The 27,697-nt window shown below is 45.5% G+C and overlaps 1 protein-coding gene across 1 annotated transcript; it reads left to right on the top strand.

The window, feature by feature from the left end:
- Window positions 1-838: 838 nt before the first annotated feature.
- LOC137382948 (probable G-protein coupled receptor 139) lies at window positions 839-25,937 on the top strand. Its single transcript, XM_068055524.1, has 2 exons — window positions 839-1,103; window positions 25,039-25,937. The coding sequence occupies exons 1-2, from the start codon at window positions 839-841 to the stop codon at window positions 25,935-25,937; spliced, it is 1,164 nt and encodes a 387-aa protein (XP_067911625.1).
- Window positions 25,938-27,697: the final 1,760 nt, after the last annotated feature.

Raw genomic sequence — 27,697 nt, 5'->3', positions numbered from 1 at the left:
GGTATGATCAATATGTTCACAGATGACACGAAATTTGGTGGTGCTGTAAATAGCGAGGAGGAAAGCCATAAATTGCAACAGGATACAGATTGGCTGGTAACATGGGTGGAGCAGTGGCAAATGGAATTCAATCCTGAGAAATGTGAGGTGATGCATTTTGGGAGGACTGACATGTCAAGAGAATATACAATGGCTAGTAGGACCCTAGGAAGTACAGGGGGTCAGGAGGACCTTGGTATTATTGTCCTTAAATCAATGAAGGTTGCAGCACAGGTAGATAAGGTGATTAGGAAAGCATATGGGATACTTGCCTTTCTTAGCCGAGGCATAGCATATAGGAGCAGGGAGGTTATGAGGGAGCTGTATAAAACGCTAGTTAGGCCTCAGCTGGGGCACTTTGTACATTTTTTGGCCCCACGCCATAGGAAGGATGTGATTGCACTGGAGAGGGTGCAGATGAGATTCACCAGGATTTTGCCTGGGCTGAGGGGAGAGATGATATAATTTAAATAGCTATATGCTTGATGGCTGGTACTGACACGATGGGTTGTCGGGCCTCTTTCTGTGCTGTATATCTCTATGACTCGATGAAAAAGTGTTGCATTGAAAGAGATTAACTGAACCTGTTTGTTCAGTGACTGTAATTAATATCTGTCTCCATTCTCATTAATCGTGTCGCTGGGGGATACCATGTTCCATTAATAAAGGACTCTTTGCAATGTGTTATCCCATTGTACCAACGTTAGCATCATCCCCGGTGATAACAGGATTCAGTGGCTAGAGATAGAGGGAGAGGATAAGTCAGTATCTGAGAAGAATATATTGGATTATTGCGACAATGGGCCAGAACCTGAGATCAATGGACTGGAATGCGACAACAATGGGCCCGAATCTGGGAGCAGAAGTCTGGAAAGTTACAACAGTTGACCAGAATATAAGAATGGAAGATTGGAATGTGGCAGCAATGAGCAGAAGTATAACTTATTGGTTTCATTTTCTTTCTGCCTATTATCATTCGCTAACATTAGAATTCCGGATCAAATATGCACTTATGATTATTCAACACATTTACTATCCCATCCTCGCTATGTTTGGTGTCCCTGGTAAGTCTCTCAGTCCAGTTATTATATTTATATACCACGAGTCATTCTATTACAATCTCTGCTGTTTCAATATTGAGGAAATGGAAGCCATTTCTTTGATTTCTGGTACAAAGTCAACTCACTAACCAAGGGCTCAATCCCACTCACTTGACAATATCTGAGGCTGGAGCAACTGTTTGCAACCTTGGCAATCATTTTGACCTTACGCTGACTTCAAATCACATATTATCGCCGCCATCAATACTGACTCCTACCACCTGCAAAATATCGCACTCCTGCTCAGCCCATCTGTTGTATAAACCCTTATCATTGCATTTCTTAAATCCAGATTCGCCTATTCCAAAACTATACTGGTGAGACTCACAGTTACAACCTCTCGTGCACCACAGGAGTTTCAAATCTCTAATACTAAATCACACCAAACCACATACACCCATCCACATGTTCTCAGCGAAATGCATTGGTTCCTGGTCTAGCAGCACCTCAATATTCCCATTCCCATCCTTGTGTTTGAACCCCTCCATGTCCTTGCCCCTCCTATTACTCCAATTTCTCTGTCCATTTCCCATATCCCTGTGAGTTGTTCCTTTTCAGTATATATCGCAAATCTCTTTTGAAAGATAACTTCTTTTCATCTGTATCTCTCCATGGCCATGATTCTGGGCTTCATTGAAGGATGAAGCCATTTTTCTGGTGGTGCAAAGATTATAAAACACAATATGGTGCAACACAAGCAGCCAGCCACTTCTGGTGTATCCGTGTGGGCCTCCATGTTGGGCAGGGTGTTCTAACAACTTTGATGCACATCATTGAAATTTGGTCTGTCTCTGCATGTCCACCGAACGCCCGTTCCAGGCATACAGTTTACAGGTGACGAGCTATTGACTTACCTTTGCTGATGCCAAGTTATTTAAGGTGCTGTAGATTTTTTTCTGGAGGTTGGTTTGTGAGCTGCTGCATACATTCAGGGAGGGCTTAGGAACATTGTGCCAGCACCAGCGAACATCCCCACTTCTGACATTATGATTGAAGGAAGGTCATTGATGAAGCAGCTGAAGATGGTTAGGCCTAGGACACTACCCTGAGCAACTCCTACAGTGATGTCCTGGAGCTCAGATGATTGACCTCCAACAACCACAACCATCTTTCTTTGCGCTAGGTGTAACTCCAGGCAGCGTTGTTTTTTCCCCCCTGAGTCCCATTGACCTCAGTTTTGCGAGGGCTCCTTGATGCCATACTCGATCAAATGCTGCCTTGATGTCAAGGGCAGTCACTCTCACCTCACCTCTTGATTTCAGCTCTTTTGCCCATGTTTGAACCAAGGCTGTAATGAGGTCCGGAGCTGAGTGAGCCTGGCGAAACCCAAACTGAGCGTCACTCAGCAGGTTATTGCTAAGCAAGTGCTGCTTGATGGCACTGTTGAAGACACCTTCCATCACATTACTGATGATTGAGAGTAGGCTGATGGGGCGCTAATTGGCTGGGTTTGATTTGTCCTGCTTTTTGTGTACAGGATATACCTGGGTAATTTTCCACTTTGCAGGGCAGATGGCAGTGTTGTAGCCGTGCTGGAACAGCTTGGCTAGGGGCACGGCAAGTTCTGGAGCACAGGTCTTCAGTACTATTACCGGAATATTGTCAAGGCCCATAGCTTTTGTAGCACAGTGGCGCAGTGGTTAGCACCGCAGCCTCACAGCTCCAGGGACCCGGGTTCGATTCCGGGTACTGCCTGTGTGGAGTTTGCAAGTTCTCCCTGTGTCTGCGTGGGTTTTCTCCGGGTGCTCCGGTTTCCTCCCACAAGCCAAAAGACTTGCAGGTTGATAGGTAAATTGGCCATTATAAATTGTCACTAGTATAGGTAGGTGGTAGGGAAATATAGGGACAGGTGGGGATGTTTGGTCGGAATATGGGATTAGTGTAGGATTAGTATAAATGGGTGGTTGATGTTCGGCACAGACTCGGTGGGCCGAAAGGGCCTGTTGCAGTGCTGTATCTCTAATCTAATCTAATCTAAATAATCCAGTGCCTTCAGTGATAGTGCGGTAAAGTGGCATTCAGACAGAAGATAAACCGTGATCTGGTTGAATGATGCAGCAATCTCGAGGGGCCTACTCCTACTCTTATTTCCTATGCCTCTATGTTCCTGTGTTCCATTAGGTGTGGTTACATAATACAATCCAGGTGTTTTTCATTTTTGGCACTGCCAAGGGAGACTACATCCTTGCCTGTGGATGGGTTAATCTGACTTTCTGTCCAGTCAGAAATGGTGGTAGTTCTGCACCTGCATAGTTTCCTCTTTTCTTGATTTGCTAACAATCTGTCCAGTACTAATGAAGGTGGCAGTAAATGATGCCTTAGTGTTTGCTTTTGACTTGTCTTCCAAATCTTATTTACACAGGAGATGGGAATCCTGTGCCCAATGTTCTTGCCCTCAAGTGGAACGTGGCTGCATTCCATTACAGGGACATGGCTGCAGGACGACACAGATTGGGACCTGATAATTGAAGGGCACATGGCATTTTGGTATTGAGCAACGAGATAGGATTAGGTAATGACCTCATATTTAAGGCGCTCTTGGGTAGCAGCGATTGAATTTGATATTCAGCTTGAGGGAGAGAAGAGTGTGTCCAAAACTATTATTACAAACTTAAATAAGGGAAATTATGAGGGCATGAAAGCAGAGCTCGCTCAGGTGGGCAGAAAATCATGTTGAGGGATAGATCAATAGGGATGCATTGTCAGACATTTAAAGGGATATTTCAGAATACACAGAATAGATACATTTCAACGAGAAAGAAAAATTCCAACCATGGGACCTGCCATCCGATCATAACTAAAATAGTTAAAGATAGTGTCAACATTACAGAAAATGCCTATATTTGGGGAAAGATTGGAGACATGCCAGACGCATGCACAGAATATAAAAAAACAGCAAAGAACGACGAAAAGATAGATGAACATAGAACATAGAACATAGAACAGTACAGTAGAGGCCCTTCAGCCCACGATGTTGTGCCGGACCTTTAACTTACACGAAGATCAAACTAACTACCTACCCTTCATTCTACTATCATCCATGTACCTGTCCAAGAGTCGCTTAGATGCCCATAATGTATCTTCTTCTACTACCACCGCTGGCAGCTCATTCCACGCACCCACCACTCTCTGTGTAAAGAACCTACCTCTGACATCTCCCCAAAACATTCCCCCAATCACCTTAAAATTATGCCCCATGATGATAGCCCTTTCTGTCCTGGGAGAAAGTTTCTGGCTATCCACTCTATCTATGACTTTCATCATCTTGTACCCCTCTATCAAGTCACCTCTCATCCTTCTTCGCTCCAATGAGAAAAGTCCTAGCTCCCTCAATCTTTCTTCGTAGAACATGCCCTCCAGTCCAAGCAGCATCCTGGTAAATCTCCTCTCCACCCTCGCTAAAGCGCACACATGCTTCCGAAAATGAGGCGACCAGAACTGAACACAATATTCCAAGTGTGATAGAACCAGGGCCTTATCGAGCTGCAGCATAACCTCGCGGCTTTTAAACTCAATCCCCCTGTTAATGAAAGCCAACACACCATACACCTTCTTAACAACCCTATCAACTTGGGTGGCAACTTTGAGCGATCTGTGGACATGGACCCCAAGATCCCTCTGTTCGTCCACACGAACAAGAAACCTGTCTTGAAGCCTGTATTCCGCATTCAAATTCGACCTACCAAAATGAATCACTTCACACTTTTCCAGGTTGAACTCCATCTGCCACTTCTCAGCCCAGCTCTGCATCCTGTCAATGTCCCGTTGCAACCTACAACAGCCTTCCACACTATCCACAACTCCAGCAACCATCGTGTCATCGGAAAACTTGCTAACCCAGCCTTCCACTTCCTCATCCAAGTCATTTATAAAAATCACAAAGAGCAGAGGTCCCAGAACAGATCCCTGCAGAACACCACTGGTCACCGAGCTCCATGCTGAATACTTTCCATTTACTAACACCCTCTGACTTCTATGGGCCAGCCAATTTTGTATCCAAACAGCCAACCTTCCCAGAATCCCATGCTTCCTTACTTTCTGAATGAGCTTACCATGGGGAACCTTATCAAAAGCCTTGCTAAAATCCATATACACCACATCCACTGCTCTTCCTTCATCAATGTGTTTTGTCACATCTTCAAAGAATTCAATAAGGCTTGTGAGGCATGACCTGCCCCTCACATAGCCATGCTGACTGTCTCTAATCAAACCATGCTTTTCTAAATAATCATAAATCCTGTCTCTCAGAATCCTCTCCAATAATTTCCCCACTACCGATGTAAGACTGACTGGTCTATAATTCCCAGGGTTAGCTCTATTCCCTTGCTTGAACAAGGGAACGACATTTGCCACCCTCCAATCATCTGGTACTACTCCAGTGGACAGTAAAGCCGCAAAGATCATCGCCAAAGGCGCAGCAATCTCTTCCCTCGCTTCCCATAATAGCCTTGGGTATATCTCGTCTGGCCTCGGGGACTTATCCGTCCTCATATCATTCACAATTTCCAGCACATCCTCCGTCTTAACATCAACCTGTTCCACGCTGTCCTCACAAACGACCAGGTCCCTCTCACTAGTGAATACTGAAGCAAAGTATTCATTTAGGACCTCTCCTACCTCCTCTGACTCCAGGCACAAGTTCCCTTCACAAGCCCTGATCGGCCGGACCCTCACTCTAGCCATCCTCTTCTTCCTCACATAAGTGTAGAACGCCTTGGAATTTTCCTTATTCCTACCCACCAAGACTTTTTCATGTCCCCTTCTAGCTCTCCTAAGTCCATTTTTCAGTTCCTTCCTGGCTACCTTGTAACCCTCTAGAGCCCTGTCTGATCCTTGCTTCCTCAACCTTCAGTAAGCTTCCTCCTTCCTCTTGACTAACTGTTCCACATCTCTTGTCATTCAAGGTTCCTTCACCCTACCATCCCTTCCCTGTCTCATCGGGCAAACCTATCCAGCAGTCGCAGCAAGTGCTCCCTAACCAACCTCCACATTTCTGTCGTGCATTTCCCTGAGAACATTTGTTCCCAATTTATGCTCCCCAGTTCCTGCCTAATAGCATTGTAATTCCCCCCCCCCCCCAATTGAATATATTCCCATCCCGCCTGCTCCTGTCCCTCTCCATGACTATCGCAAAGGTCAGGGAGTTGTGATCACTATCACCGAAATGCTCTCCCACCGAGAGAACTGCCACCTGGCCTGGTTTGTTGCCAAGAACCAAGTCCAACATAGCCTCCCCTCTACTCAGCCTATCTACATATTGAGTCGGGAAACCTTCCTGGACACACATGACCAAAGCTGCTCCATCCAAACTATTTGCACTAAGGAGGTTCCAAGCAATATTAGGGAAGTTGATGTCACCCATGACAACAACCCTGTTACTTCTGCACCTTTCCAAAATATGCCTCCCAATCTGTTCCTCCGTGTCTCTGTTGCTATTGGGGGGGGGGCTATAGAAAACTCCCAACAAAGTGACTGCTCCTTTCCTGTTTCTGACTTCCACCCATAATGACTCAGTAGACAAACACTGCTCGACGACCTCCCTTTCTGCAGCTATGATACTATCCCTGATTAGTAATGTCACTCCCCCACCTCTTTTACCTCCCTCCCTATTCCTTTTGAAACATCTAAACCCCGGAACATCCAACATCCATTCCTGCCCCTGTGATATCCACGTCTCCGTAATGGCCACAACATCGTAGCTCCAAGTACTGATCCATGCTCTTAGTTCATCACCCTTATTCCTGACACTTCTTGCGTTAAAATAGACACACTTCAACCCATCATACTGGACGCAACTTTGCCCTGTCACCTGTCTAACCTTCCTCACAGACTCTCTGCACTCGGTATCTGCCTGTTCAACAGCTACCCCATCCACTGATCCGTAGCTCCGGTTCCCATCTCCTTGCCAAACTAGTTCAAACCCTCCCGAAGAGCGCTAGCAAACCTCCTGCCCAGGATATTTGTGCCTCTCAAGTTCAGATGCAACCGTCCTTCTTGTGCAGGTCCCACCTTCCCCAGAAGGTATCCCAATGATCTGCATATCTGAATCCCTCCCTCCTGCACCAGTTCTGCAGCCACGTGTTCAGCTGCTCTCTCTCGCTGTTTCTAGCCTCACTAGCACGTGGCACCGGTTTTCAATCCTGAGAATACTACTCTGCTCGTCCTGCCTTTCAGCTTCCAACCTAACTCCCTATATTCGCTTTTCAAGTCCTCATCCCTTTTCCTACCATGTCATTGGCACCGGTATGTACCACGACCTCTGGCTGCTCCCCCTCCCCCTGAAGAATCCTGCAGACTCGATCCGAGACATCCCTGACCCTGGCACCCGGGAGGCAACATACCATCTGTGGGTCTCGTTCGCGACCACTGAATCTCCTGTCTGTTCCTCTAACCACTGAATATACTATCACTGTCGCTCTCCTATTCTCCCCCTTCCCTTCTGAGCCACTGGGCCAGGCTCAGTGCCAGAGATCTGGCCACTGTGGGTTTCCCCTGGTCGGTCGTCTCCCTCAACCGTTCCAAAACGGTATACTTATTATTGATGGGGACGGCCACAGGGGATCGCTGCACTGTGGGCTTATTCCCTTTCCCTCCCCTGACGGTTCGAGAGAAAACTTGCTAGAAATATAAGGATAGACGGTAAGAGTGTTTCTATAGATATTGAACAAAGAAACGAGTTAACAAAGTCAGCGTTGGTCCTATAGAAAGTGATTCTGGGAATGAATAATGGATAATAAGGAGATGGCAGATGAATTGAACAGATATTTTACGTTTGCCTTCACTAGTGAGGATACAAGTAACATCCCAGTATTAGCTGTAAGTCAGGACATGGAAGGGATTTATGAACTCAAGAAAGTTATGATCACGAGGGAACTGGTACTGAACAAATTGCTGGAGCTGACAAATCCCGGGTCCTGAAGAACTTCATCCTATGTTGATATAAGAAGCGGCTAGTGAGACAATTTGTGCGTTAGTTTTAATTTTCCAAGATACCCTAGAATGGGGAAGGTTCCTTGAGATTGGAAAATAGAGACTGTAACTTTATTCAAAAAGGGAGGGAGGCGGAAAGCAGGAAACTACAGGCGAGTTAGCTTAACATCTGTCTTAGGGAAAATGTACGACACTATTATTAAAGACGTTATTGCAGGGCATTTAGAAAAAAATCAAGGAAATCAGGCAGGGTCAAGATGGTTTTCTGAAAGTGAAATCATGTTTAACCAATTTATTGAAGTTCTTTGAGGGAGTTACATGTGTTGTGGCTGAAGAGGATCCGGTGGATGTATTGTACTTAGATTTTCAGAAGACACTCGATAAGGTGCCACCTCAAAGCTTACTGTAGAAAACAAAAGTTCATGGTGTAGCGGGTCACATATTGGCATGGATAAACGATTGGTTAGCCAGCAGGAAACCGAGAGTCGGCATAACTGGATCATTTTTGGGTCGGCACGATGTAACGAGTGGTGTGCCACAGGGATCTGTGCTGGGGCCTCAACTCAGTTTTCAATATAGTCAATGACTCAGCTGCCACAGCTCCCTATGCAAGAGCATTACAAACTGTAAAGATTCTCCGACAGAAGAAATTGATACTCATCATCTTTTTAAAGGGGAGATTCCATAATTTGAAACGATGCTCCCTCGTTTGGGATTCCACCACATGGGGAAACAGCTTCTCAGCGTCGTCGCTGTTAACCCCTTCAGAAACGGACAGGGCTCAATAAGATCACCACTCAATCTTGTAAACTCCAATGATTAGTGGCCCAACCTGCTCAACCTTTTCTCATAAGACAGACGCCTCTTCGCAGGAATCACCCTGATGAATCTTCTTTGAATGTCTGCCAATGCGAGTATGAACCTCTTAAATAAGGTGACCAAAACTGCACACAGCATTAAATTTGCAGGCTCACCTGTTCCCTTAAATGTTGCAGCAATAATTCCTGTTTTTATACTTCACGCCCTTGTGGTAATCACCAGCATTCCATTTGCCTTACTAATTACTTGTTGTACATGCGTGCTGACATTTTGTGATTCATGCGCAAGGACACCCAGCTCACTCTGTGCTGCAGCATTCTGCATTCTCTTCCATTTAAATGCTATTCTACTTTCCTATTCTTCCGACCAAATGTGGACGATCTCACATGTTCCCACATTATTGTCCATTTACCAATTTATCCCTCTCACCTGTCATATCTATATGCCATTGCACAATCTTTCTTTGAAGACTCTTTGTCCCCTATTACCAATCTGCTTTCTTACCTATCTTCCTGTAATTAGCCAATATAGCTCCAATAAAATAAAAGCCAATATATTCGTCCCTTTCATCCAAGTCATTAATATAGATGGTAAATAGTCGAACCACAGCACTGAATGCTATGACACTCTACTAGTTGCAGTTTGCCACTGAAAATGACCAGTTTATCCTGAGTTTCTGTTTCCCTTAGTTATACAGTTCTCTATCCAATGCAATGTATCACACCCAACACCATGAGCTCTTAGCTTGTGTAGTAACCTTATTTATGTAGCACCTTAACGAATGCCTTTGGAAGTGCAAATACACTACATCTGCTGATTCCTTTTTATCCATTCTGCCTGAGACAATCTCAAATAGCCCTTATAAATGTATCAAGGACGATTTCCATTTCACAAAAGCACGTTGTCTCTGCCTGATTGGATTGTGATTTTCGAGATGCCCTGCAACTATGTTTTTTTTTCACAGATTCTAGCATTTTCCCAATGACGGATGCTACGCCGGTGGTTTGCTGCTTTATGTCTCTTTTTTTGTTTCTTGAACAGAGATATTTCTTTGCGGTTTTACAATCCACTGGGACCTTTCCACAATCTAGGGAATTTTGAAATATTGCAACCAATGCATCTGCTATCTCTGCAACCACTTCATTTCAGACACTTGGATGTAGAGCATCAGGTCCTGGGGACTTGTCAGCCTTTTGTTCATTAGTATTCCTATATATCCACCATTATCCACGATTAGCTCCATCCGAGCCGCCCATCACAGCATCTGCCGGGCACCTTTTTGCAACAAAATCCCATTTAAGTGAGATTTTCGTTTTTGAGTCTCACTCTGAACTCTTGTCCCAACATGAATATGACCAATATAGCAACAGGATACTTGATGTAGAAACTCAGGAAAATTCTTGAAGAAATAATGAGATATGCTTAAAAAAGGAAAACAAAATCAGGCAGTGATTATACTGCTCTCACGGTTAGGCTTTCCAATCAAATTTTATATCACGGGTGACATAAAACCCTCTCAGTCTATCTGGTCCATTTGTTTTCTCTCCACGCCATGATTTGGAACTTTTCTAATGCCATTTTCTAATGGAGTTTCACTGCTGGGAATATTCTTGTTCTTTGCAGTTGAGGCACAGCAGACCTCGATTTGTAACCCTTCTGACCACCAGACCACCTTGTCTTTGGCCGCATGGTTGGCTCAGACCTTGTGAAGTCTGAAAAAGGGTCGCTGACCTGAAACGTTAACTCTGCTTCTCTCTCCACAGATGCTGCCAGACCTGCTGAGTATTTCCAGCATTTCTTGTTTTCACTTGTGAAGTCAGTTGCTCCGTTATTTTATTTGGGCCTTGAGGTGATAGGATTTCTCCCAGCATCTGTGAACATCTCTTTTCGATTCAGTTATCATCTCTTTGTGCTGACCCAGACAATTTGATTTTTTGACGAAATCTGCTCGGCTGTTTGAAGGTCATGAGAGTTCGCAGTTCATTTTTGTTGGCACGGGTAATATATTATCATTACACACAGTACATTTACATTGTGAATGCTAAATTCAAGCTACAGAATTAGGCATAAATAATTTAAGATGTACAACATTTATATCTATCAATCAATGCTTTCGGATTAATTGTAACAGCAATATTTGTTTTTTTATATATTGGTTTAAAACTGATTACTTTAAATAATGTGCTGGTGTCTGTTTGAAGAATAAAGTTAAGCTAATTCTATTCACCCAAAAGTACAGACACCATGAACAAAAACCTTTTCTTTAACAACTTTATACAACAATACATTTATATTATACAAAAAAACTCAACTATTCACTCCTGTGTTTAATGGCACGGAGGTTATGCTGCAGCTGTCCAAAACCCTGCTTAGACCCCATTTGGAGTACTGTGAGCAGTTCTGGGCACCACACCTTAGGAAGGAAATCTTGGCCTTGGAGGGAGTGCGACGTAGGTTTACAAGAATGATACCTGGACGACAGGATGTAAGTTACGAAGAGACATTACAAAAATTAGGCCTGTTTTCGCTAGAATTTAGAAGGTTAAGGAGTGATCTGATCTAAGTCTTCAAGTTATTAACAGGAAAAGACAGGCAAGCTAAAGATAAACTATTTCCACTGGTTGGAGATTCAAAAACTAGGGGACTTTGTCTAAAGATTAGGACCAGACCGTTCAAGAGATATTTTAGGAAGCACTTCTTCACACAAAGGGTGGAAGAGGTTTGGAACTCTCTCCCACAAACAGCAGTTGAAGCTAGAACAGTTGTTAATTTTAAATCTGAGATGGATAGATTTTTGCTACGCAAAGATATTAAGGGATATGGGCCAAAGGCCGTGGATCACCCATGATCGCATTGAATGGTGGGACAGGCTCGAGGGGCTGAATGTCTCACTCCTGTTGTTATCTTCCTCTGTTCCTCTGTTGCCTTTCTGCCTGTCTTGTGGATTCACTCGACTTGCCTAGTGCTTCTACACAGTTCTCCCAGCAAAGCTGGGGGTCGGCTGTTGAATTTCACCGGGGAAAACTGCAGTTGGCCGTGCAGGACGCATTCGAACAGCTCTGGGCCTTGAGGATTGGTATTTGGACTGCACCATCTCTACATGGCAACAGCAACCTCGGCTGGCTGACAGGCAACAGCAATGGCACTGCCGGTGTGGCATTGAAGGGAGAACAAATACTGACATCCTGAGAGAGGGCAGCATGTTCGTGCTCTACAAAGCCACTACTACTTTCCCTGGCGGTATCTTCGCTATTCCAATATTCTTTTGGAGTACAGATTTCCGGAATGGGGTGGGAGCCTATCAGCACTGAGATCTGCAGTCATGATAGGAGCAGTCTGAACTGCATGGTAGCAAGCAATAATCTCTTGACCTCTGTCTGCGCTTCCACAACAGCACTGTTCCATTGGATGTCTGCCACCTGTGCTGCAGTGGAACCTCAGGCAACGGCCACTAGCCGCTGTACCACAGCTTACTCCTCTCGTGCTGTCATGGAGTTAACAGCCACTTCCGCAGATTAAGGAATAGCTTCGAGCTCTGCACAATGACCAGTGCGACGTTGGTGTCGGACTGCACCGTGCTGCTTGACAGTGGCAACGGAGTGCCTGCAAGGCCTGCAAATGCGCAAAGCTCTTCAGTGTGAATGCCCATCAGCAGTCTACTGTATACTGCCTAATCAAATGCTTATCTGAGTGACGTGTATTGTAATTTATTTGTGATGTCGCCCTTCACTGAGCTGGCAGATGATGTTTCCTTTCTCCAGGCCTGACTGCAGCCCACTTGGGCTCGGCGATTCACTACGTGCAGTTTTAGACTGCATACTAACGTCCTAGTTAAAGACTGTGCAAGTATTTGAGTTGGTTCGGGCGAATGTCAGACCAAGTTACAGGGCTTCATCGTCATTGCTGTGCTGTTGCTCTTTTGCCCTCTCTCTTTCTGTTTCTCTTCATCCTTGAGTCCTGGCTGTGGCTGGGAATCTTGGCAGTTCTTGGGTATCACTGGAAAGTGAATGTTTGGGTGAGGGATTTTGGGTGAGATGGAAAGCAGGCGGTCCATAGTTCCACCATCTGCAGCTGCACATCATCTCAAACAGCATGCTGTGAGGGAGGTGGAAGTTAAGAAAGGATAGTCGTCAGGAATGCTCTCGGCGATGCAGGATGCTTCAGGCTCTATCACAGATGGTCCTAAAAAGGTGGAGACCCATCTTCTCTCTCAGTCTCAAGGGTTGAATGTATGCTTCGCCCCGCCATTTCTCTGCTGCTCCCTTTAAACATGGGCTACCTTGTAGTACAAGAGAGAGGGAACTGTCTCAGTGATTATGTTTCACTGTGTTTTGTGATGTGCCTGCCATAGCTGAATAGCTGGGGGGTATGTGGAGGCTGCGAGAGATGGCTATCTGACCGGACTCAGAGAAAGTTGTGTGAGGGTAAGGGGGAGCATCTGAATGTCAGGAGTGACTCCTGAATGCTAACAACTGCTGATGGGTGAGTGCTGGGCGTGCAGTGCATTAAGTAGGCTGAGAGATTATGGAGTTTTGGGTAGGAGATGTCATGTAGATATGAATTTACCGGTATTTACCAATCGCATGAGCACATTAATCTTCTTCTGGTTCTGCTGCCAGATCCTCGGGGAAAGATTTCTTGCATTGACCTCTCTGGTCACCGGCTCCATTTCCTCTGGAGGCCATTCCTTGACGGATTCCTCCCCTTCCCTCACAAAATTATGGCATCTTGGCTTCTGTCAAACTCCATGCCAAAGGCCTCCAAATCTACATCCAAGAACCGTAGAGGCCTCTCTCTGCCCGATTATTCAATTTGCCTTATCTCCAATTGCAGAACCTACACTCAGCAGCAGCATTAACCTCCTGGCATTCACTGCAGTTTTACTTTCAGCGTGATTACCGCCTTTTAGTGAAGGAGGCTGGCTGATACACGTGCTCAGAATTTATGAAGACAATGAAGGATTTGGAGAGGATAGAGAAGAGATTTATTAGAATGATTCCAGGGATGAGAAACAGTGAGCAACATGGTAACGTACTTCAGGAGACCAGAGACTTGCTGGTGAAATGAGAAGGCACATGGTAGATGCATGTTACCACAGAGAAGTGTGACGTGATGTATTTTGGGAGGAAGTATCAAGAAAGGCAGTGCCAACTTTGCCCCCTGTTAAGCATGCCACCAGCCAGCAGCACTGGTCAAACTGGGTGGCACATAGAATTCACTGAAATGAGGAAACAGCACGAAATTTGTGTGTCGTCTGGCTCAGCAAGAATGGGCATGGACAGATTGTGAAACGTGAACCCTACACCTGAAAAGTGGTACAAACCTCTCTGTCTCTCTATCTATATCTGCCTTTTTCTCTTTCACCCCTCTCTTTCCTTTTCTTTTTTGTCCTTTGCTTATACAATCAAATATTGTGCTGCACAGTAGTGCATTGCCCATTGTGCCAATGTTGTCCCTTTGAAACATCTATGTAATCAGTTCCACTCCCCTTCTCTTTTCCCAGGCACCTGCATGCTTTTTCCTTTTCAAGTACTTATTAAATTCCCTTTTGAACGATATTAGTGAATGTGCTTCCGCCATGTTTTCGTGCAGTGAATGAAAGATTCCAACAGCTTGCTCAGTAATAAAATTATACTCATTTCGCCTTTGCTTCTTTGCCAATTATCTTTACCTTGTGTCTTCTTGATACTAAGCTTTCTGAGACTGGAAAGACTTTTGCCTTAATTGCTCTATCAAAAGCATTTATTTTTTTCAGCTTCTATGTTGAATCTCCCTGCACCTTTCACTTCTCCAGAGTTCAATAGCAGCTTTTCCAATCTGACCATGCAATTGAATGCTCGGATACCAGGTACCATTCTGGTAAACCACCTCTGCATCTTCACTATGTCCTTTGCATCATTGCCAAAGTGTGGTGCGCATAATTGGACAAAAACACCATCTGCGACCTGTCCAATGATGGAATAAGAATTCAAACATATTTTGCTGTCATCTTCAGAGATGTCTGTGTGTACAGCCCCATCATCTTTGTTCCTGCACCCACATCAAAATAGTACTGTTTAGTTTTCATTGCCTTTCTTGATATTTCCTCCCAAAATACATCACGTCACACTTCTCTGTGTTAACATGCATCTCCCATGTGCCTTCCTATTTCACCAGCAAGTCTCTGGTCTCCTGAAGTACGTTACCATGCTGCTCACTGTTTGTTAACATTTCTGATCGCTAGAATCATTCTACTAAATCTCTTCTCCATCCTCTCCAAATCCTTCAGAGATTCTGGTGCCCAGCGTTGGACACAATGCTCCTAATAAGATAGCACACCTTTCTGCATTTTGTACTTCTATTTATTTAGAGATACAGTACTGGAACAGGCCGTTCGGCCCACTTAGTCTGTGCCGACCATCAACAAACATTTATACTAATCCGACATTAATTCCATATTCCGACCACATCCCCACAATTTGCCTACAACCTACTTACACGAGGGACAATTTATAATGGCCAATTTACCTTTCAACCTACAAGTCTTTGGCTGTGGGAGGAAACCAGAGCCCGGCGAAAATTCGCACGGGCAGTACCGAGCATGGAACCCGGGTTGTTGAGTTTGGGAGGTTGCTGTGCTAACTACTGAACCACTGTGCCTCTATTCAAAGTCTGAGGATCCTATATGCTTTATTATCTGGTTTATTATGCTGTCGGGCCACCTTCAATGATTTCTGCATAAACCCCACCAGTTGTTTTTGTGCCCCTCTTTAAAGTTGTGCATTTTAGCTTGTGTTGGTTCTCCTCATTCATCTTACCAAAGTATGTAAACTCACAGGTGTTTATTGCCAATAAAATATTGAGACAGCTGGAGCCATTGTTTTTGCTCCCCGCTACCATTCCCGAGCTACTGACTCGATACCTCACTCGGGCAACAGTCTGAGACTAAACCAGGCTGTTTGGAAACTTGGCGTCGTATTTCACTCCGAGAGGAGCTTGGGGCCATATATCTGCATCATCACTAAGACCAACTATTTACATCTCTATGACATCGACCGACATCTTCCCTGCCTCATCTCGTCTGCTTTTGAATCCCCCGTTCATGCCTTTGCTACCTCGAGACTTGAATATTCCAAGACACACCGGGCTGGTCCCCCACATTCTCCCCTCCATAGACCTAAGGTGATCCAAAATTATGTACTATCTCGCACGAATTCCCTCCCATTCCCCTATCAAATCTGTGCTTACTGACCTACATTAGATCCGAATCAAGAAATATCTTGAAATTAGGGTTCCCATCTTTGTCATCAAATCTCGACATGCCCTTGCCCTTCCCTATTTCTTTAATCGCCTCCTGCCTCACCAACCTCAGAGATACCTGATACCAACTGTCCTCTTCAACATCCCTGCTTTTAATTGTTCGACCACTGGTGGTCTTCCCTCAGTTACCTAGCCCTTGAGCTGCAGAATTGCGTCCCTCAGCCTCTTCGCCTCTCTCTCATGCCTTTCTGCTTCAGTACACTCTTTAAAACCTAGCCCTGTCCAAACTTTCGGTCAGCTCTCCAAATATCCCTTTCTGTGGCTCAGCTTCGTATTTCGTTTGCAATGCTCGTATCAAGCGACTTGGGATGTCTTATGACGTTCAAGATGCTCTGGAAATCTAAATTGTCGTTGCCTATCCAACACTATGTCTATATATTCTTGACTTTTAATAATATCTTTCTCACACTTCACAAAACCTTCCTGTTTCCTGTCTTCAACAAATGTTGTCATTGTGCAATGTACTCGAAATCTGAAGACATTAATGTACATCCGAAATAGCAGTAATTATAGAACTGAGCCTTGGGAAAGTTAACTGGCCTTCGTAGCGTGAGGATTCGAGAACAGGAGCAGGGATGTCTTGCTGCAATTAAACAGGGCCTTGGTGAGGTCACACCTGGAATATTATGTGCAGTTTTCGTCTCCTTACCTGAGGAAGGATGTTGTTGCTATAGAGGGAGTGCAGCGAAGGTTTACCAGGCTGATTCCTGGGATGGTAGGACTGACGTATGCAGAGAGATTGAGTCGGTTGGGATTATATTCGCTGGAGTTCAGAAGAGTGATGGGGAAATCTTATAGAAACCTATACAATTCTAACAGGACTTGCCAGGGTAGATGCAGGAAGGATGTTCCCGATGGTGGGGGAGCCCAGAACCAGGGGTCATGGTCTAAGGATACGGGGTAAACCTTTCAGGACTGAGATGAGGAGAAATGTCTTCAGCCAGAGAGTGGTGATCCTGTGGAATTCGCTACCACAGAAAGCAGTTGAGGCCAAAACATTGTATGTTTTCAAGAAGGAGTTAGATATAGCTCTTGGGGTGAAAGGGATCAAAGGATATGGGGGAACGCGGGAACAGGTTACAGAAATAAAAACAAGAAATGCTGGAACCACTCAGAAGGTCTGGCAGCATCTGTGAAAAGAGAAGCAGAGTTAACGTTTTGGATCAGTGACCCTTCTTCGGAACTGACAAATATCAGAAACGTCACAGGTTATAATCAAGTGAGGTGGGAGTGGGGCAGGAGATAACAAAGGAGGTGTAGATTGGACCAGGCCACATAGCTGACCAAAAGGTCACGGAGCAAAGGCAAACAATATGTTAATAGTGTGTTGAAAGACAAAGCATTAGTACAGATTAGGTGTTAATGCACTGACTATTGAACAGCAGCAAGTGCAAACCTGAAAAAGAAAAACAGTGGGTAAGCAAACTGAACAAACTAAGATGAAATGAAATAAATGCAAAAAAAAGATTGTAACATTTTTTTAAAAGAAAGTTCAAAAGGAAGAAAAATTAACTAAAAATGAAAGTAAAATGGGGGGCTGTCATGCTCTGAAATTATTGAACTCAATCTTCAGTCCGGCAGGCTGTAGTGTGCCTAATCGGTAGATGAGATGCTGTTCCTCGAGCTTGCGTTGATGTACACTGGAACACTGCAGCAATCACAGGACAGAGATGTGAGCATGAGAGCAGGGGGGAGTGTTGAAATGGCAAGCAACTGGAAGCTCAGGGTCCTGCTTGTGGTCTAAGTGGAGATGTTCCGCAAAGTGGTCACCCAGTCTGTGCTTGGTCTCCCCAATGTAGAGGAGACCACACTGTGAGCAGCGAATACAGTATACTATATTGAAAGAAGTAGAAGTAAATCGCTGCTTCACCTGAAAGGAGTGTTTGGGACCTGGGATAGTGAGGAGAGAGGAGGTAAATTGGCAGGTATTACACCTCCTACGATTGCAGGGGAAGGTGCCATTTGACGGGGACGTGGTGATGGGGGTAATGGAGGAGTGGACCAGGGTATTGCAAGGGAACGATCCCTTCGGAATGCTGACAGGGGAAGGGAGGGGAAGATGCGACTGGTAGTGGCATCATGCTGGAGGTGGCAGAAATGGCGGAGGATGATACTTTGGATATGGAGGCTGATGGGGTGGAAAGTGAGTACAAGGGGAACCCTGTCACAGTTCTGGGAGGGAGGGGAAGGGGTGAGATTAGAGGTGCGGGGAATGGGCCGGACACGGTTGAGGGCCCACAGTCAACAGTGGGGGGAAATCCTCGGTTAAGGGAAAGGGAGGTCATATCAGAAGCACTGTCATGGAAGATAGCATCATCAGAGCAAATGTGTCAGAGACGGAGAAACTGGGAGAATGGAATGGAGTCCTTCCTGGAGGTAGGATGTGAAGAAGTGTAGTCGAGGTAGCTGTGGGAGTCGGTGGGCTTCTAATGCATATTAGTAGACAACCTATCCCCAGAGATGGAGACAGAGAAGTCGAGGAAGGGAAGGGAAGTGTCAGAGATGGACCATGTAAAGGTGAGAGAAGGGTGGAAATTGGAAGCAAAGTTGATAAAGTTTTCCAGTTCGGCCGGGAGCAGGAAACGGCACCGATACAGACATCAATGTACCGGAAAAAGAGTTGGGGGAGGGGCCTGAGCAGGACTGGAGAAAAGAATGCTCGACATATCCCACAAAAAGACAGGACCCATGCGGGTACCCATAGCTTTTACTTGAACAGGTTATGGAGTTGGATGATCAGCCATGATCTTAATGATTGGCGGAGAAAGCTCGAAGGGCCAAATGGCCTGTTCCTGCTCCTATTTTCTAGGTTTCTACGTAACTGTATAGCTCCCTCTGTCTGAAAAAAGCAGGCATTCACCACAGTGTTGATATAAAAACCGCCTGAATTCCGTTTCTGTCCTTATCAATGTTTACAGTGGTGCTGATTCATTAAAAACTTGTTATTTCAGTCACAGAGTAAGACAGCGCAGAAACAGGCTCTTCAGCCCATCGTGTCTGTGCCGGCCCTCAAGCACCGAACTATTCTAATCCCATTTCCCAGCACTTAGCCCATAGCCTTGTATGTCATGTATTTTCAAGTGTTCATCTCAATACTTATTAAATGTTGTGAGGGTTCCTGCCTCCACCACCTCTTCAGGCAATGGGGACTAGATTCCAACCAACTCTGGGTGAAAAAGAAAATCCTCAAATCCCCTCTAAACCTCCTGAACGTCACCTTAAATCTATGCCCCCTGGTTATTGGTCTCTCCACTAAGGGAAGAAGTTTCTTCATATCTAAACTATCAATGCCCCTCACAAGTATGCATACCTCAATCATGTCCCCCCTCAGCCTACTCTGCTCAAAAGACAACAACCCTAGCCTGTCCAGTCTCTCTTCATAGCTGAAATGCTCCAGCCCAGGCAACAACCTGGTGAATCTCCTCTGCAACATCTCCAGTGAAGTCACTGCCTTCTTATAGTGTGGTGCCCAGAACTGTACACAGTACTCCAGCTGTGGCCTAACTAGCGTTTTCTACAGCTCCATCATAACCTGTGCTGTAGCCTTCAGGGATCTATGGACAAGTAATCCAAGGTCCCACTGACCCTCTGTACTTGCCAGGGTCCTAGCATCCATTGTATATTCCATTGTCTTTTTAGTTCTCCCAAATTGCATCATCTCACACTTCTCAGGATTAAATTCCATTTGCCACTACTCTGCCCATCTTATCAGCCCATCTATATCGTCCTGCAATCTGAGGCTTTCCTCCTCACTATTTATGACACCACCAATTTTTGTGTCATTTTTGAACTTATTGATCATACCTCCTATATTCACATCTAAATCATTAATGTACAGTACAAGCAGCAGGGGTCCCAGCACAAATCATGTTTATGTTTAATATAATACTGCTATTTTATTTCCCATTAATCCATTCCTTATTCCACATTAAATCCATATTTTTACTCTATTTCCAACACAAATCAGAATTATTTCATTTAAAACCTATCTCCAACAGAAAGCTCTCTCACAGGAACTAAAGAAGGTCCACCACTGATAGTGATCACTGCTGATCAAATATCACACCAAACTCCTTTCAAGTGTTATTTTTAATCCCTAGTTTACAGTTAATTTAGCGAGAATTGGGATTAATTATTTCGTTGATTTTGTTTTAGTGGACTCATGTCCAATCATTGTTTTGGAATAAGTGAATTATATGCTGCCTGTCACAGTTGAGGGAATCTCTCAGTCAGTCCAATATTTAACTTTATGCACAAGATTGCTGCAGAAGCCACAAATCTGGAATAATAACAGTAAATGCTGAAAGGACTCGACAGGGCTGGCAGCATCTGTGCAGAAAGAAACAGGAAAATGTTGTTTTCGATCAGTGACCTTCGCTGGAACCTGGATTAGAACATGGAACATAGAACAGTACAGCACAGTACAGGCCCTTCGGCCCACGATGTTGTGCCGAACCTTTAACCTACTCTAAGATCAAACTACCTACCTACACTTCATTCCACTATCATCCATGTACCGATCCAAGAGTCGCTTAAATATCCCTAATGTATCTGCTTCTACTACCAGCACTGGCAGCGCATTCCACGCACCCAACACTCTCTGTGTAAAAAATCTACCTCTGACATCTCCCCAAAACCTTCCTCCAATCACCTTAAAATTATGCCCTCTGGTGATAGCCCTTTCCGCCCTGGGAAAAGGTCTCTGGCTATCCACTCGATCTATGCCTCTCATCATCTTGCACCCCTCTATCAAGTCACCTCTCATCCTTTTTCACTCCAATGACAAAAGCCCAAGCTCCCTCAATCGTTCTTCGTAAGGCATGCCCTCCAGTCCAGGCAGCATCCTGGTAAATCTCCTCTACACCCTCTCTAAAGCTTCCACATCCTTCCTACAATGAGGCGATCAGAACTGAACACAATATTCCAAATGTGGTCGAACCAGGGCCTTATAGAACTGCAGCATAACCTCGCAGCTCTTAAACTCAATCCCCCTGTTAATGAAAGCCAACACACCATATGCATTCTTAACAACCCTTTCAACTTGGGTGGCAACTATGAGCGATCTATGGACATGGACACCAAGATCCCTCTGTTCCTCCACACGACCAAGAATCCTGTCTTTAAGCCTCCATTCTGCATTCAAATTCGACCTTTCGAAATGAATCACTTCACACTTTTCCAGGTTGAACACCATCTGCCACTTCTCAGCCCAGCTCTGCATCCTGTCAATGTCCCGTTGCAACCAATAACAGCCTTCCACACTATCCACAACTCCAGCAACCTTCGTGTCATCAGCAAACTTGCAAACCCAGCCTTCCACTTCGTCATCCAAGTCATTTATAAAAATCACAAAGAGCAGAGGTCCCAGAACAGATCCCTGCAGAACACCACTGGTCACCGAGCTCCATGCTGAATACTTTCCAACTACTACCACTCTCTGTCTTCTATGGGCCAGCCAATTTTGCATCCAGACAGCCAACTTTCCCTGTGTCCCATGCCTCCTTACATTCTGAATGAGCCTACCATGGGGAACCTTATCAAACGCTTTGCTAAAATACGTTTACACCACATCCACTGCTCTTCCTTCATCAATGTGTTTTGTCACATCTTCAAAGAATTCACGAAGGCTTGAGAGGTATAAACAGCCTCTCACAAAGCAATGCTGACTGTCTCTACTCAAACCATGCTTTTCCAAATAATCATCAATCCTGTCTCTCAGAATCCTCTCCAATAATTTGCCCACTACTGACGTAAGACTGACTGGTCTATAATTCTCAGGGTTATCCCTATTCCCTTTCTTGAACAAGGGAATAACATTTTCCACCCTCAAATCATCCGATACTACTCCAGTGGACAGTGAGCGCAGCAATCTCTTCCCTCGTTTCCCGTAATATCCTTGGGTATATCCCGTCTGGCCCCGAGGACTTATCGGTCCTCATATCATTCACAATTTCCAGCATATCCTCCTTCTTAACCTCAACCTGTTCGAGCATATCAGCCTGTTTAACGCTGTTCTCACAAACGACCAGATCCCTCTCACTGGTGAATACTGAAGCAAAGTATTCATTTAGGACCTCCCTTAACTCCTCCGACTCCAGGCACAAGTTCCCTCCACTATCCCTGATCGGCCTGACCCTCACTCTGGCCATCCTCTTGTTCCTCACATAAGTGTAGAACGCCTTGGGGTTTTCTTAATCCTACCCGCCAAGACTTTTTCATGTCCCCTTCCAGCTCTCCTAAGTCCATTCTTCAGTTCCTTCCTGGCTACCTTGTAACCCTCTAGAGCCCTGTCTGATCCTTGTTTCCTCAACCTTAAGTAAGCTTCCTTCTTCCTCTTGACTAGCTATTCCACATCTCTTGTCATCCAAGTTTCTTCTACCCTGCCATCCCTTCCTTACCTCATCGGGACAAACCTATCCAGCAGTCGCAGCAAGTGCTCCCTAAACAACCTCCACATTTCTGTCGTGCATTTCCCTGAATGCATCTGTTCCCAATTAATGCTCCCCAGAACCTGGCTAATAGCATTGTAATTCCCCATCCCCCAATTAAATATCTTCGCTTCCCGTCTGCTCCTGTCCCTCCCCATGACTATGGTAAAGGTCAGGGAGTTGTGATCACTATCACCGAAATGCTCTCCCACCGAGAGATCTGCCACCTGGCCTGGTTCGTTGCCAAGCACCAAATCCAAGAATGCCTCCCCTCTAGTCGGCCGATCTACATATTGAGTCAGGAAACCTCCCTGGACACACCTGATAAAAACTGCTCCATCCAAACTATTTGCACTATGGAGGTTCCAATCAATCTTAGGGAAGTTGAAGTCACCCATGACAACAACCCTGTTACTTCTGCACCTTTCCAAAATATGCCTCCCAATCTGTTCCTCCATGTCTCTGTTGCTATTGGGGGGGCTATAGAAAACTCCCAACAAAGTGACTGCTCCTTTCCTGTTTCTGACTTACAGCCACAATGACTCAGTAGACAAACCCTCTTCGACGACCTCCCTTTCTGCAGCTGTGATACTATCCCTGATTAGCAATGCCACTCCCCCACCTCTTTTAACTCCCTCCTTATTCCTTTTGAAACATCTAAACCCCGGAACATCCAACATCCATTCCTGCCCCTGTGATATCCAAGTCTCGTAGTGGCCACAACATCGTAGCTCCAAGTAGTGATCCATGCTCTAAGTTCATCACCCTTATTCCTGACACTTCTTGCGTTAAAATAGACACACTTCAACCCATCATACTGGCTGCTACTTTGTCGTGTCAATTGTCTAACCTTCCTCACAGACTCTCTGCGCTCGGTATCTGCCTGTTCAACAGCTACCCCTTCCACTGATCCGTAGCTCCGGTTCCCATCGCCCTGCCAAACTAGTTTAATCCCTCCCAAAGAGCTCTAGCAAACATCCCGCCCAGGATATTGGTGTCCCTCCAGTTAAGTTGCAACCCGTCTCTCTTGTACAGGTCCCACCTTCCCCAGAAGTTATCCCAATGATCAACATATCTGAATCCCTCCCTCCTACACCAGCACATCCACCAGCTCTGCAGCCACGTGTTCAGCTGCACTCGCTCCCTGTTTCTAGCCTCACTAGCACGTGGCACCGGTATCAATCCTGAGATTACTATTCTGCTCGTCCTGCCTTTTAGCTTCCAGCCTAACTCCCGACATTTACTTTTAAGGTCCTCATCCCTTTTCCTAGCTATGTCATTGGTACCGATATGTACCACGACCTCTGGCTGCTCCCCCTCCCCCTTAGGTATCCTGTAGACTCGATCCGAGACATCCCTGACCCTGGCACCCATGATGCAACATACCATCTGGGAGTCTCGTTCGCGACCACAGTTACTCCTGTCTGTTCCTCTAACCATTGAATCTCCTATCACTATCACTCTCCTATTCTCCCCCCTTCCCTTCTGAGTCACAGAGCCAGGCTCAGTGCCAGAGACCTGGCCGCTGTGTCTTTCACCAGTACGTCGTTCCCCCAACCGTGTACAAAATCGTATAGTTAATATTGAGGGGAATGGCCACAGGGGATCCCTGCACTGTGCGCCTATTCCCTTTCCCTCCCCAGGCGGTCACCCAGCTACCTTTATCCTGTAACTTAGGTGTCACTACTTCCCTGTAACTGCTCTCTATCGCCCCCTCACCATCCTGAATGATCCGAAGTTCATCCAGCTCCTGCTCCAATTCCCTAACGCGGTCTGCGAGGAGCTGGAGTTGGGTTCACTTCTCACAGGTGAAGTCAGCAGGGACACAAGTGGTGAACCTTACCTCCCACATCCTGCAAGAGGAGCGTGCAACTGCCCTAGCTTCCATCCCCTCCGCACTAAATTGACAACAGAGATTAAAGAAAAAGGAAAACCTTATCTTACCAAACCCTCCACACAAGAGTACCTTTTTTTTTGGTTAGAGGAGGAAGATGGGTGGGAGACACTACACGTGTAGTGTTTCGGGATTAGCCACTGCCCGAATATATAGGTTTACTTACCCAGCAGTCCCCGTGTCCACCGAAACAAAAGGTAAGTTACTTTAAACTGAAACTCACCTTCCCAGCTGCCACCTCGCTCGCACTATCATTGATCCAAAAACTAGGCATGGAAAGGAGGGATTGCAGGATTGTGATCAATACTGAGTTCAACAATTTCAGTTCAGCATAACCCTTTTCCAATGTAATCTCTCTCGCCTTCCAGCCAATAACAACCATTCAGTTTTGTTTTTTTACGTATACCCATTTAAATGCATCATTGGGCACAGGAACACATCTGTAACTCTCGATATGTATTCAGTCAAAAATGTTAACCTTGTTCCCAGCCTGATGTATAATTTCTTGGTTTGTTTCACTTCCTCACAGTTAACTTGATGACGATTGTGATCCTGTCTCGGGGTAAGTGCGGGCTCTCCAAATGTGTCACTCGCTACTTAGTGGCCATGGCAGCAGCGGATCTACTTGTCATTATCCTCGACCTTATTTTGAGGCACATTCCCATTGTTTATGTAACACATTTTCAATTCCTGTTGGCCGTACGCATGTGTAATATCCACGCTGTCCTGCTTCATGCAGCTACAGACTGTTCTGTTTGGTTTACCGTCACCTTCACCTTTGATCGATTTGTGGCCATTTGCTGCCAGAAGCTGAAAATTAAATATTGCACCGAGAAAACGGCGGCTATGGTTCTGGGAACTGTGAATGTGCTGAGCTGCTTAAAGAACATTTTCTGGTATTTTATGTTAACAGGTTGGTACTCGGAGGCGAACAGACCCTGGTTTTGTCATGCAAATATGTACGTTTATTTCTCTCATGTCTGGGCAACAGTCGAGTTCCTCCATCACATTCTAACCCCATGTGTCCCGTTTGTGGTGATTCTGCTGCTCAATGCTTTCACCATCAGACACATTTTAGTGAGCAGCAGAGGTCGCAGGAGACTCCGAGCCCACAGCAGCAGGGAGTGTCGCAGAGACTCGGAGTTGGAGAATCGAAGGAAATCCATAATTTTGCTGCTCGTTATCTCGGCCAATTTCATACTTTTATGGGCTGTGTTAATGGTGAATACGATGTGGCAAAGAATACAGGATTTGGAGCCGATGGTTCGATCAGTACCTGTTTATCTGATACAATTGGGCTTCATGCTGCAGCTCCTGAGTTGCTGCACAAACACTGCGATTTATGCACTGACCCAGACTCAGTTCAGAGAGCAGTTAAAGAATGCGCTGACATCTCCCTTTACTCAAATTGTTCTATTAATTAAATAAAGAAATGACTGGTTATTTCCAGCAGCTTGTCATTTTCTTTTACACTTCCACCAACCATTTCCAGAGTCTGCTGCCATGCTGCCAGGTCGAGGGTGGAGGCTATCGCTGTGGTGCCAGAACTAGGGGTGGGGTCCGTTGCTATGGTGACAGAGCAGGATCATGTTCTTCCACCATGGTGATGGAGCAGTTGCGGTTCGTGTCTCTATGATGAGAGTGCTGGGATTGCCCTGTTCGCCTTGTTGAAGAAGCAGTTTGGCCTGCCCCCATGGTGACGTTTCAGGGTGGGTGGGGCCTGTTCCCCAGAGTGACGGATAATTGGGAGCTGTGGGAAGTCGCTATCGTGATGAGGGACTTGTCGCAGGGCCCATTCCCCATGGATACAGCCAGGTTGTGGGGGGGGGGGGGCGCGTGTGGCCTGTTCGGCATGGTTATGATGGAGTGGTGGCAGAGCCTGTTCTCTTAGTGGGTGGGGTGTGGTGGCAGGGCTTCTTTCCCATGGTGGAAATTGAGTGGGGAGGGGACCTGTACCCATGATAGCCGGGGGAATGAAGCTTTGGAGAGTTCCCCATGGTGCCTGGGATTTGCCGAGGCCTGTTGCCCTCCTGAATGAAGAGAGAGTCGGTGCCTAGTCCCCATGGTGACTGGAGATTCTGGGCGGGTCCTGTTTCACATCACAGCGGATGGCTGGGAGCAGGGTCTCTTCATCAATGTGACTAGTCTTGGGCAGGGTCAGTTCCCCATGGTGACTGTGAAGTGGTAGCAGAGGCAGTTGCACATGGCAATGGCACAATTGACGGGGGCAGCGCCTGAGGTTCTCCAGCCTCGCCCACCATGCGCAGCCAATGATGCAGTGGAAAGCATAAGGGAAAAGTACCACCAGCAGCCCCATCCATTGGTATCTCCATCTCGACCAGGATAGCAACAAAAAGAACAAGAAAACCAAGAAGACCAAAGATGGTGCGAAGACTGAGCCTGAATTCTTTGTACTCCTTTATAACAATTTTTCTTATAATTGATTATAGTTTTTAATAGAATGTTATAGTATGTATGAGGCTCGGTAACCGTTCATCATCCTCTATAACACCATATACTCCTTTGAAACTTCATCAACTTTATCATCCTTCATAATAATATAAACACCTCTACAATAACATATGACACTTCGTAATCCTTCACGAACTTTTGTATTGTTTTTATAATCGACTACAAACATTATACTCCTTAGCATCTTTTATAACACTTAAATTCATCACACTTAAAACCCTACTCAATAACTTTTTTTATTCATCCGTGACCCGTGAGTGGACTTCTTGGCCTGCTGAAGTGCTGGTGTTAAGGTACACCTGTTAGGAAGGGCGTTCCAAGAATTTCGCCCAGCGGCAAAGAAGAAAGAACAATGAAAATTACAGCACAGGAACAGGCCCTTCGGCCCTCCAAGCCGACGCCGATCCAAATCCTCTATCTAAACCTGTCACCTATTTTCTAAGGGTCTGTATCTCTTTGCTTCCTGCCCATTCATGTATCTGTCTAGATACATCTTAAAAGACGCTATCGTGCCCGCGTCTACCACCTCCACTGGCAATGCGTTCCATGCACCCACCACCCTCTGCGTAAAGAACTTTCCACGCATATCCCCCCTAAACTTTTCCCCTTTCACTTTGAACTCGTGTCCCCTTGTAATTGAATCCCCCACTCTGGGAAAAAGCTTCTTGCTATCCACCCTGTCTATACCTCTCATGATTTTGTACACCTCAATCAGG

The sequence above is a fragment of the Heterodontus francisci genome, chromosome 23, assembly GCF_036365525.1.
Source record: "Heterodontus francisci isolate sHetFra1 chromosome 23, sHetFra1.hap1, whole genome shotgun sequence".
Lineage (NCBI taxonomy): Eukaryota > Metazoa > Chordata > Chondrichthyes > Heterodontiformes > Heterodontidae > Heterodontus > Heterodontus francisci.
This window is presented reverse-complemented; position numbering and strand designations above follow the sequence as displayed.

Excerpts from the sequence above, each read along its gene's own strand:
- LOC137382948 (XM_068055524.1), top strand. The coding sequence starts at position 839 with ATGGGCCAGAACCTGAGATCAATGGACTGGAATGCGACAACAATGGGC. Across the intron at positions 1,104-25,038 it reads CGCTATGTTTGGTGTCCCTG|TTAACTTGATGACGATTGTG; the intron begins GTAAGTCTCTCA and ends ACTTCCTCACAG.